Source organism: Vitis vinifera, chromosome 18, assembly GCF_030704535.1.
Source record: "Vitis vinifera cultivar Pinot Noir 40024 chromosome 18, ASM3070453v1".
In the NCBI taxonomy this organism is placed as follows: domain Eukaryota; kingdom Viridiplantae; phylum Streptophyta; class Magnoliopsida; order Vitales; family Vitaceae; genus Vitis; species Vitis vinifera.
Window position 1 is genome coordinate 34,839,576 of NC_081822.1, and position 12,959 is coordinate 34,852,534.

At 32.2% G+C, this 12,959-nt stretch overlaps 2 protein-coding genes across 2 annotated transcripts; both read right to left on the reverse strand.

Annotated features, from left to right (window-relative positions):
- Nucleotides 1-2,986: 2,986 nt before the first annotated feature.
- Nucleotides 2,987-3,976, reverse strand: LOC100267069 (non-functional pseudokinase ZED1). Its single transcript, XM_010647626.2, has one exon. It carries the CDS (start codon nucleotides 3,974-3,976, stop codon nucleotides 2,987-2,989), a length of 990 nt encoding a protein of 329 aa, XP_010645928.1.
- Nucleotides 3,977-6,184: 2,208 nt separating this feature from the next.
- Nucleotides 6,185-8,298, reverse strand: LOC100244752 (non-functional pseudokinase ZED1). Its single transcript, XM_002271754.5, has 3 exons — nucleotides 8,203-8,298; nucleotides 6,870-7,997; nucleotides 6,185-6,429 (listed from the first exon to the last, which is right to left on the reverse strand). Exons 2-3 carry the CDS (start codon nucleotides 7,922-7,924, stop codon nucleotides 6,330-6,332), a joined length of 1,155 nt encoding a protein of 384 aa, XP_002271790.3. The 5' UTR covers nucleotides 7,925-7,997; nucleotides 8,203-8,298; the 3' UTR covers nucleotides 6,185-6,329.
- Between the last annotated feature and the right edge of the window lie 4,661 nt (nucleotides 8,299-12,959).

Here is a 12,959-nt window from a genome sequence, read left to right on the forward strand (position 1 = left end):
TTAAAAACATAGTACTTCCATAGAACATAATTATATTTTAAAACTGTTTGATATGCTTATTGTAATCCAACAATTAAAAATAAAAATTTGTTTTTATCAATATTTTCATAATCGGACCGGACAATGAATTGAAAAGTTATCAGTTTACGGTTCACTAATCGGATCGGTGGTTAAATCGCGGTTGAATCGATAACATCATAAATATATAATTTATATATTATTAAAATTAGAAATAATCATATATATATATATATATATATATATATATATATTAAAAATCAATAATATTTATTTTTTACCTTTGATATTATCAAATTAAATCATGTATAAGGTATAAATATACTAATATTTTAAATATTATTAAATACAATATGTATAGTATTTAAATGTAAATATATTGAAATTAAAGTAAAATTAAATTGTTTAATTTTAACTAATTTTATAATTTTTAAAAATATTATATTATTTTATTTAATATTTTTTGGGAAAGAATATGTTTATTTGCCTTACTCAACATAAAAATGCATGCAGCTTGGTGGTTCTTTGTGACCTTCCGTGTGATTTAGGCCCTTGGTTCTGGAGTCCTGTGGGTGGATTTCCTTTTTTTGAAACAAGAATGAGGAGACCCCTATATACATAAGTCCTCTATCATAGCACGTGGATTCAAGAATGGGCCTGCAAATGGCATAAAGGATTGGGCTTTTGAATTGGGCCCTTTAAAAGAGGAGTAGAAGGGGCGAATCAAGGCTGGGTTTAGTGGGGTTTTGAGTGAAAAAAACCCGTTGGTTATGTAACCTATTGGACCCTTTTTTCAAAACCATGGTTACATATAATACACAAAATTAAATAATTTTTAATAATATCATAAAAATATTCTTAAAACATCAAAATTGTCAAATGGTACATTGGATCCATGTATAATTTACCAACTAGGAAAAGACTAAAATTATATCACCTTTGACAATTTTTTGTTGAAAATAGCTTTTTTGATCATTTCTTGTAGAAAATTAAAGGTTATGTTTATGAAATAATTAAAGTATTTTCAATTGTTTTTTATAAAGTATTTTGAAAAATAATTAAAAATACAAAGAATATTTTTAAAAAAAAATTATATTATATATAAGTATATAATCCTTTTAGGAAAAATAATTAAAAAAGTTATTTTTATATGTAAATTTTTAATTTGACTTTTGTTTCTGAAAATAGGTGGGAATAGTTTTTGAGAAATTTTCTCAAAAACTATTTTCTAAATCCATGCAAACAAACACTAACTTTTTCTTATTAAGGAGGCCAAAGGAAACTATCTATTTTCCCTGGTGGTTCAGAGTTTTTATTAAGCATCCACAATACAATTGGCTTGTTCATGGGTCCCTACTCCCTCACCATGATTGTTGGATCCATGATACTATTAATGCCATAGTTTTTTTAACCAGCCTTCAACACAATCCTGCAAAGTTTCAATTTCATATGACATATTCATTTGTTTTAAGGCTATATATATGAAAGGAGACTACGAGATAGAATATGTACAAATATAATTAAGAGATAAGTCATAATAATCTTTAAAACTAAATTTTTTAACATTATAAGAGAAATTTGACCACTAAATAATTGATTCTTTATTATAAATACTTTTTTTGACTAAACAATCTGCTATTCTATTTCAACCATACCTGAAATTGCTCGTATTGCCATGACTAGTTCATCTGCGCTGAAAAAACTAAGTTGTAATACTACATGCAATCTTCCTATACATATGACACATACACACATGCTTATATATAGGTGGTTAGGATGTTGACCACTAGCCCAAAATATTAATCTATCTATCACAAGGTATATTGGTTGATTTTGCATTAATAAAACCCTCTATTATGATAAAAAAGTGTATTTAGCAGGATTTTTACTCCAAGTAGTTTTAATGGAAGTACTTTCTTTAAAGTATTATTAGGAAAATCATTTATAAAATGTTTATCCGAAAAATACTATAACTAATTTTTGAACACTATAAGTGATTTTAATATTTTTTAAATTGTTTTTTAAAATTTTTCAAACACTTATATTTTTTTTTCAAAAGTACTTTTTAGACTACAAACCTAAAATCACACTGTTAAACAGACTCTAAATAATTTTGTTCATGCCATCAAAATTTATATTCATTTTCATGCACAAATACAACATATAATCATGTGACTAATAGACATTATGACTATGTCTAGTTTACAGAAAATTTGAGGGAAATTGTGAGGGGAGAGAAAAAGTAAAAAAAAAAAAAAAAAAAAATTAAACTTAATAAATTATTTTCATATGCTTCTTCAAACTCTTTTTTTTTTATATATCTTTATTATATAAAAATTAAATAATTTTAAAATATATAAAGTTTTGACAAATTTTATTTATATTTTATTTTCTTTTATATTTTTCATAGTGAAACCAAATTTGAGAAACTATTTTCTTTAGTATTTTTTTTCCTTTAATATTTTCTGCAAACCAAACATAATCTATGTGCACTTGGGTCAGGCCTTGTTTTTATTAGATGTTTTTGTAAACACTTACTTTTATCTTGTTTATAATTTATAAAATCCAAAACTAAGTCTAGGTTTGTTTTATGCATAGAGAGGCTATGTTTGGTTTTCCAAAAAATTCATGTGAAAATATAAAGAAAAGAAAATAAATATGAAAAATAAAAAAAAAAATAAAGAAAAATAAAAAAATAAATTTAAAATCAATAAACCACATTTATATGTTACTTCAAATTTATTCTAATTAGTTTTTCACCTTTATGTAAAGATTAACCAACATAAAATCACATAAATTTATAATTAATTTTAATTATGTTTAATTTTTCATATTTTTCATGATTAAATCAAATATAAGAAAATTATTTTTCTTAACATTTGTTTTTCTATCCTTAATAGTTTTCAACAACCAAACATACCCTCATAAATACAAAGATGTCAATTACTATGAACTAGTGAAAAGGAAATCAAGGGACAAACTTTTGAATTCTCCTCACTTCTTTTGCAGCATTCACTATGGTTGGTCTCTCGTCCATATCTTTCATACTACATCTCATAGCAAGGTCAAATATGGCTTGAAATTGTAGCTCTTCATGTATCCCTCTTGGCTGAGCTAGAATTATAGGATCCACAATGCCATTGATGTCATAGGTGTTTACAAAGCTTTGGGCATAATCTTGTATACTAGCTCTCTCCTCGTGCATTATCGAGTGCGCCCTTTTCCCAATCAAAAGTTCCAACAGAAGAATGCCAAAACTAAAAACATCATTTTTCTCAGTGTACACACCTGAGATAAGAGTCTCAGGAGCCAAGTATCCAAAAGTTCCACGAATTTCATCCTCCACATGCATTTCACCTTCAGGAAGAGTGATAGAAAGCGAGAAATCGGATAGTTTGGCAGCACAATCTTGATCCAGAAAGAAACTTGAGGGTTTGATATCGGTGTGAATGATGGACCTAGGAAATGCAATGTGGAGATAGGCAATTACATTAGCAATATCATAAGCAATTCTTAATCTACTTTTCCATGACAAAGGGTTGGGAGGAGAAAATATTCTATCTATGAGAGATCCACCAGATGGAAATTCATAAACTAGAATAGGGATTCGGGTTTCTAAGCAACATCCCAGTAGCTTCAAAGCATTCTTATGGGCGCTCATTTGTGAAGCAATAACAATTTCATTGATAGCCATTTCAACACCTTCATAAAAGTTGGTCCTAACAGAGATTGTTCGACCTTCCAAAGAACCTTTGTACCATATGCAATTACCCACATCATGGTCGAAAATCAGACCAGTGTTATAATCGTCTGTTGCATTTTGAAGTTCTTTCATACAGAAGCTTCTAATAGGATTGAAATACTTTCCATTAAAATAGGAAATTCGCTCCTTCAATAACAAGCTTCCATTCTTCAACATCGATTCCTTCTTCATTTCCTTTCTCCTTATCTTGCCCATTCTCAATCTTGATTTTCTCTCTCCTTCTCCTTTTTCTGTTCACCAACATTAATTCAATAGTCAATGAATTATCACCCTAAAGGTTTCCTTAGCTTGTACTATAACCATTGTGGCTATGAAGTAAGAGCCTTGTTTTCAATCACAGAAGTCTACTACTATGAAGAAAAAAAGGAAGCCACTATTCTATTCTATGCTGCTTATTTACCCAAAAAATTTTAGGCTCCATTCATATGGTCCAGAGTGATACAAGAGGGGAAAAAAATAAAATTTCTTGTTTGATTTATTATGATAAATATCCTATAGAAAAGCAGGTACCTTATGGATGAGGCTGAGGTGAGGTGATCAAGAAGAAGCGCGGCTATAGATGTTGTGATGAGCTGAACCCCAATTTAAGATGTCATGGTGGAGTTCACAGTAGAGATTTGTGAAGGAAGAAGACTTTGAGCTACTGCAATATTTATAACCCAAAATTATACTCAACCCAAGTTTGTATTAACATTATCTGCTTGGACAGGTGCAACTAACCAGCCCCTTGTCCTATTTATTCAGCTCTAAGACAGCTTGGAACAATAGAGAAACCTCACTAGCCAACAGCAAAAGAGAAGACCATTGCTAAACTTTTTAGTCGGAGTCCGCATCTTTTGTCAAAGAATAGTAAGACCTTCTCAATTTTCTCTTACAATAATTGTGCTCTTTTAAGGTTATGTTTGGTTCTATAAGGTAACAAGGGAAGAAACAGTTGTATTATAGAAAATATCAAAGAAAAGAAAATATAATTAAAATTAGTTAAATTTTTTTATATTTTTAAATTATTTAATTTTCATATCAAAAAGTTAAAAGAAGTGAAATGAATTTAAAGTGACATAAAAATAATTTATTAACTTTATTTTTTATTTTTTACTTTCTCTCTATTTTTTTTCATTACATTTTCCCTCAAATTTTTTAAGAACTAAACACGATTTTTGCTAAAATTGTTTTTACCACATTCCATTAAGTATTATTTAGGCTAACCTTTGCACCAATTTGTAAAAACATTTTGGTATGCAAATTTGCCTTGAATTGAATTTTTTCACACTCCATTCATGTTGAGTTCTAAACAAAGGTTCAAAGAATTCCAACCAAAGTTAAGTTTGATAAAACATTTATAATTTATATTATAATTTTTTTATTTGCAAAAATTTATTCATTTAATTTTTTTTTTATTATAAAGTTTGACCCTATTTTTCCCTATACTCAAAAAGGGTATTCAATTTTTTTTCCCTTCTTAATATTGATTTCCCACTTATTTTTCTTGAGGTCCGATAACCTGACTAATAATTGATGAATTATCACCAAAGATATTAAGGATAATTTGAAAATTTTAAGGGAAAGTCCGAAGAAAAGAAATTGAAGGGGAAAAGTTTATTGAAAAAAAAATAAAAATAAATTATTTAAATTTTGATTCAAATTCATTTTACTCATTTTAACTCTCTTATATAAATTTTAAATAATTTAAAATTTTATAAATAACATTTAACTAATTTTAATAAACCAAATTGTTGTGTCATACCAAAGTTTTAAACTAATCAATAATCATGAATCATCTAATAATTAGAATTGGATTGGAATAGCTCCCATCAAAATAAGAAATCCATTCTTCAACATACATTCTCTCTCTCCTTCTTTGTTAATGCTTGATTCCTTTTCACCTTGCTCATTCCTGCCCTCCAATACTAAATAGATTATCATCATGGAGTACTGCCCTTTCTAATAAAATATTGGCAGACCTAAATTATTGAAACCATATATTAAAATAATATAATCTTTGTCATTAGAAATTTTTTTCCAGTTTACTTCAAAGAGAGAGGAAGAGATAGCAACTGTTTTCAATATTCTTGGTCAAAAGAAATTTCAAATATGAAAGGACCATAGGAGATTCAAATCAGAGATGAAGTTTCCTGCTGCTTTCATTGGAAAATATTTCTGAAAACCCAGTGTTTCACAAAGATAGATCCTCCAATAGGGGAGCAAGAAAGAAAATTTCCATGTAGAAAAGGGAAAATCATGCAAGGGGATCCAAGAAAAAGAAATTTTCTATGTAGAAAAAGGAAAATCATGAAAGGGGATCCAAGAAGAAGAAATTTAAAGCCAAAACAATTGACTAAAGAAAGCAGCTTGTACCTTCATCTTTGTTCAACAATTCAAATTTAATCTAAAATGGGAAATAAATAACCCTTAACATTATTATAATTTATTTTGGAATCATGCTCTTAAGCATAATATACATACAAATATACATAAAAGTCTCACTTAAAAAAATAACAAATTTAAATAAAATGTACTGTCTTTTAACACATTGATTTAAAATACCATATTACTCGAGAGCCTTTCGGTGGCACAAAAGACGTGTTGATCCAATATTGTATGAAGAAAACATATCATTGTGAATTGCTTCATCAGAAATGAAATTTCCCCTACAACATTTATGTCATGTTAGAAAAAAAAAATTAGAAAAGTAAAAAAATAACAAAAAAACAAAAAAAAAAAACAGGAAAAGAGCTAAAAAAAAATAGAAAAGCAAAAATGAAAAGAGACAAACAAATTTAAATAGTTAGATGGTTAGATTAGATTAAGATGATTTTATCCCCAAATATTTTTTATTATTATTATTATTATTATTATTATTATTATTATATATCCAAATTTAAATAGTAAATAAGATAGAGACAAACAAACTTGTAAATATCTTTTAAAAAATGAAAAACAAAATTATATGTATAATAAATGTCATTTAAATAATTTACTCGGTCATTAGAAATGAAGTTGAGAAGATGGAAAAATTATAATTAATTTATGAATCATTTTTTAAAAAACAAAAAAATAATAATAATAAGAAAGAAGTGAAGAAACATACCTTTGAATTCGCCTGAGTTGTTTTGCTACATCCAACATGATTGGCCTCTCCTCTGCATTCATTCTACGACACTTGAGAATAAGTCGGAATACTGCTTGAAATTGATGATGGTGGGGGACTCCTCCCCCCTCTGCTAGAATAGTAGGGTCTACAATCCCATTAATTCCATGATTTCTGATATAGGATTGTATGCAGTCCATCAGATAATCCTCCTTTAGATCGTCCATGGAACCTTTGGACACAACTAATTCACGATAGTCCTTTCCCGTTAGAAGGTCGAATAAAAGCAAGCCAAAGCCAAACACATCACTCTTCTCTGAATACACACACAGCCGCAATACTTCAGGTGCTAGATATCCTACAGTCCCGGAAATACGTAAACTCTGTACTTGTGTTTTGCCCTCAGGGAGTGCCATACATAATGTAAAATCAGAGAGCTTCGCACACAAGTCTTGGTCCAAGTAGAAATTTCCAGGATATATATCTCTATGAATGATTGGCCTGGGAAACGCAGTATGGAGATATGTAAGCACTGAAGCAATCTCATTTGCAATTTTTAATCTACTCTTCCACGATAAACCAGTTGGATTGGATCTTAATTGATCCCCAAGATTTCCATTCATTGGAAATTCGAAAACTAAAGTGGGGATTTGTGTTTCTAAGCAACATCCCAAAAGCTTCAAACTATTCTTATGCCCGCTCACTTGTGCTGCAACTGACATTTCATTAGTAACCATCTCAGGATCAGCCAAAAAACCACGAGAATGTGTTGCAATGGAATGATCAAAATACTTCTTCACAAAAACCACTCGACCTTCCAAACAACCTTTATACCATTTGAAACGGGACAAACATGTAAAAATTAGATTCCCATGATTGTAATTGTCAGTAGCTTTTTGAAGCTCTTTGGCTGAAAAGCTACGCATGGGATTGGAGTATTTGCCATTAAAATAAGAAATTCTCTTCTGCAATAACAACCCTCCATTCCTCAATATGCATTCCTTTCTCTCCTTCTTCCCCATCTCAATGTCGGTTTTCTCTCTTCTTTTCCACATACCAAACTATACCCAAGACTTTTCCCTTCTTAGTCTCCTTCCTCAAACTGTGATGATATGGGTAGCTACTAATCTGCCAGCAGAAAAAAGAAACGAAAAGAAAAGAAAAGAGCCATAATATTCAATATTAATCTTGGTTGTACCCTTGCTAGAATTTTTTTCCATGTAGATATAAAACAAAACAGAATTGATTGAGAAATAAGAATCCAAGAAAAGAAATACATTATCATCTAGCTAAAGTCTTAGTCATTAATCTCAACGGAAAAGTAGCTAGGTACCTCTTAGAGAAGATCCTCTCAGACCTTGAGAAGGGCTTCAAGTCTTTAGGTGAGACGAAGGTGAAAGAGAGAGAATAGCCATTCCCTTGAAGCCATTGCAAGATAGAAATAGAAGTAAAAGATGTCCAGCTGGAGTCCACACGTTTTTGTCATAGTAAACCTTGACCTTAAAAAGGCAGATTGTCGACTAAAAAGACCTCGGGGTGTTTGGTGCCAGATTTTTGAAAAAAAAAAAATTTTGCAGTTTTAAAAAATATTTATTAAAATATAACACTTTTCGAATTATTTCCCAATTTACAGTATTTTTTATTACATCAATCAATAAGAAGTTGTCACTTTACCAAACAACTTCAAGTCAAATATGAAAGCTACTTTTTGATACAATAACTTTCAAATTAAAATGAAGCCCAATGTTGAAAAGACAATTTTCAATAGAATTTGTTTAAAAACGTTATTAATTTAGAAATAATTTCAAAAGTATCATATTTTAATAAAGATATTTTTAAAATTATTAGATTTTTTCAAAATCTCATTTGTTACCTTCTAGGAAGTTGTTTGCTATAAGATATGAGACATTATAATTAGCTTAAGAGGGTATGAAAGAGAAATAATTAGCATCAATTTGAATATCATATTTAAAAATTACATTTTAAAAAAAATACTTTTATTAAAAATAAAAATTATATTATGAATCTTGTATTCATAATAAAAAAAAAATTAATTATAATATCAATTTGTGGTAAATAGTTTCTATAAAATCTTATCATGAGTTTTTATTTGTGATAAATAATTTTTACCGGATAATTTTAATTCATACTTTGTCATAAAATTTGATCCAAGATAAGCCTCAACAACGTAATTTTTTTTTAAGGTTATCAAGGAAACTAATAATTTCAAACAAGTGCCAACTCAAGTCTAGCTGTCACCATGAACATTACCAGATTTTGTGCATTCTTATCTTTGTAACTACTGCTTTTAATTGTGATTGTAAATTTACTTTTCCGTTACATATTTTTGAATGCCTAAAACTAAGCCTCTCAGGTTGTATAAAGATATAGAACATGAATAGAAAAAAATAGTGAATTCTCTTTTATGGTATCAGAGTCGAGCCAAACCTCTAACAAGTATCTTTCCTTTCTTGCTTCTTACGACATGGCTGCTATCTCTGCATCTACCATTGATTCACCTATCATCACCATCAATGTTGCCACTACCATCAACGAAAAACTCACCCCCTCTACCTTCCCCCAGTGGAGGGCTCAATTTGAAGCCTTGCTCATTGGCCATGATCTCATCGACTTTGTCACGGGTGTAAAAAAATGCCTTGCCATTGATGCAACAAATTCCTCTGCCTCCAAAGCCGTGAACTCCCATTGGGTTCGCCAAGATAAACTTATCCTCCACGCCATCCTTGCTTCCACCTCCACCACTATTACCCATCTTCTTGCTGCCTACAAAACATCCCATGAGGCTTGGACAACACTTAACCGTTTATAATCAGGAAAATCACGGACGCGTGCGATGCAGCTCAATGAAGATTTGACCTTGAGCACTCATGGAACTCGCACTGTCACTGAGTTCCTTCACAGAATCAATGTGATTGTCGATGAACTAGCAATCATTGATCATCCGGTTTCGAATGATGATTTAACCCTCTACATTCTCAATGGATTGGGTCCTAAATTTAGAGAAATTGCGGCACCCATTCGTGCTCGTGAGACCTCTCTGAAATTTGAGGAAATTCATGATCTTCTTGTAGGTCATGAGAGTTACCTCCGACGGCTGGAAAATCAATTGGCAGCAACATTTGTTCCCACCACTCATTACTCTCATCGATAAGGAGGTGCTTCTAGACAACATAAACCGAGCCCTAAGTCTTCCTCCAACAAGGCTCGCATCAACAATTGGCATCACATGGGCCCTCCAATTCGGGCCACAAGAAATTCAAACTGAAATGCCAATGGTGTGATCAAATGGGTCATACGGCCAAAAATTGCCCAAAAATGTCTTTCGTTGACTTCACTGCAAATTGTGCAGCATCCTCCCAAGAAAATAATCACAAGTGGCTAGTTGACTCGACGGCATCTCACAGTATGACAACCGACCTCTCTAATCTGTCAATTAATTTTGAATATGATCGTACTAATGAGGTGGTAATTGGTGATGGATCAGGTCTGCCTGTGTCTCATATTGGTTCATTATCTCTTGCATCGTCTAATCGTGTCTTTCATTTACATGATACCCTTTGTGTTCCCACAATTCAAAAAAAATCTTATTTTTGTTCACCACTTTACTAAGCATAATAATGTTTACCTTGAATTTCATCCTACTTATTTTTTGGTGAAGGATCGGATCACGGGGGCAATACTACTCAAAGGCGAATGTGAAGATGGAGTGTACCCATTTCCGGAGCATCTACCACCAGACTCCAAAAATGTTGTTACCTATATTCATGAACGTACTACACCCGATGAATGGCACAAACGACTTGGTCATCCATTGTCAAAATTAGTCAACCATTTAATTCATGTTTTTTCTTTACCCACCAATAAAAATGGCCATTTATCTTTTTGTACTTCATGTTCTCAAAATAAAGCTCATCGCCAAACTTTTAATACTCATGGTCTTACTAGCACTGCTCCCATGGAATTGATTTACACGGATGTTTGGGGTCCATCTCATGATATTGGTATTGATGGTTCAAAATATTATTTTATTTTTGTTGACCACTATACCAAGTACATTTGGCTCTATCCCATGACTTATAAATCAAATGTTCAAACAATTTTTCCGTAATTCTGAAATCTTGTGGAAAATAAGTTTAACACAAAAAAGTCTCTACTCCAATAATGGTGGGGAATATTGGCCTCAAATCCTATATTTCCGTTCATGGGATTAGTCATTACACAACCGCTCCACACACTCCACAACAAAATGGTATGTCTGAAAGACAACATCGCCATCTAGTCGAGACTGGTCTCACCTTACTCACGGATGCTCACATGCCTCTCTCATTTTGGCCATATGCGTTTCAAATTGCTGCCTATCTTATAAATTGAATGCCCACCTCGACTTTGAACAATCAATCTCCGTTTGAAAAATTGTTCAAACAAATGCCAAATTATCTCAAGCTCAAGCAATTTGGTTGCCTATGTTATCCATTAACTAGGCCTTATAATAAACACAAACTTGAGCCCAAGGCCCAACTATGCACATTCGTGGGTTACAGTCTCTCCCAAAACACATATCTATGTTTTGAGCCCACTACCCAAAAGCTTTTCAGTTTTTGGCATGTCATATTTCACGAAGGAACTTTCCCTTTTCCACACCCTAAAAATCCTGGCTCTCCTTCATTTGCTGTCGAAGACCCGTCTGTCACGATCTCGTTGCCACAACTCCTCTTGGTTCCACGCAGCACTACTGAATCTCCGGACGTGGGTATTGAAGTCTCGCCATCGCTTGAGAATGGGTCATCCCCTACACCGACTCCTCTCCAGGTAAGTACTCTCTCTTCTTCTCCCTTGATTTCGAGCCCACTCCCTTCAGCAGAAGTGCATGACCCTGTTATCTCTAATAATGAAGTGCGCACCCACCGAATGACTACCTGATCCATGAATGATATCTATAAGCCAAAAAAATTGTTTCTTGTCACTAAACACCTTCTTCCATCCTCCTTGGAACCCACTAGTGTTACTGAAGCACTCACTGATTCCCAATGGTGTGACGCTATGTCTTCTGAATTGACTGCATTAATGCATCACAATACATGGCAACTCGTACCACCTCCAAATGATTGTAATATTGTTGGCTGTAAGTGGGTATTTCAGATTAAAAGACATCCTGATGGATCTGTTGATCGGTTTAAGGCCAGACTTGTGGCCAAAGGATTCAATCAGAGACCAAGACTGGATTACAAAGAAACATTCAGTCCTATCGTCAAACCGGTCACAATACGCACTGTCTTAACTCTTGCTATTATGCAAGGTTGGTCTCTAACGCAATTAGATGTCACTAATGCCTTTCTTCATGGGCATCTCACAGAAAAAGTGTATATGAAGCAACCACCTGACTTCAAGAGTCCGAAAAAACCAGATCATGTTTACTACCTTACAAAAGCAATCTATGGACTAAAACAAGCACCCCGTGCTTGGTACTCTGCTCTCAAATAGGCATTGTTAGAATTTGGTTTCATCAATGCTAAATCTGACTCTTCTCTATTTGCGTCTCATGATGGTTCCATACTTGCCTATTGCTTAGTTTATGTCAATGATTTGATTATCACTGGCAACAATTCAACTTTTGTTACAAGCATTATTGATCAACTTGGACAAAAATTCTCTATCAAAGACTTAGGGTCCCTACATTTTTTCCTCGGTGTTGAGGTCATTCATACTGTTAGAAAAATTAGGTTAATCCAACCTATGGTAATCATCCTAGAGGAGGGGTGAATAGGGTGATAGTCTCTTTTTGCAAATTTAAACTATGTGTAAGTAAGAGACAATTATATGCAAGTATATAATAAGCAATATAAAGACAATTGCATATAAATTAAAGAGTAGGGAAGAAAGAATGCAAACACAAGAGTTTATAATGGTTCGGCGCAACCCAGCCTACATCCACTCTCCTCTAGCTTCAATCCCAAGCTTGAGGTTCCACTAATTCAAGGCTTCCAAACCAAGCCTTCAAGCAATACAATTGGATTATGGTTCCAATTCACCCTCTTGGACTTTTGGCTCCAAGCACCCTTTACACTTCTC

Bases quoted from the DNA above. Each gene is read 5' to 3' on its own strand.
- LOC100267069 (XM_010647626.2), bottom strand. From the start codon at position 3,976: ATGGGCAAGATAAGGAGAAAGGAAATGAAGAAGGAATCGATGTTGAAG.
- LOC100244752 (XM_002271754.5), bottom strand. From the start codon at position 7,924: ATGTGGAAAAGAAGAGAGAAAACCGACATTGAGATGGGGAAGAAGGAG. The intron at 6,430-6,869 runs GTATGTTTCTTC...TAAATGTTGTAG, and splicing joins CAACTCAGGCGAATTCAAAG to GGGAAATTTCATTTCTGATG.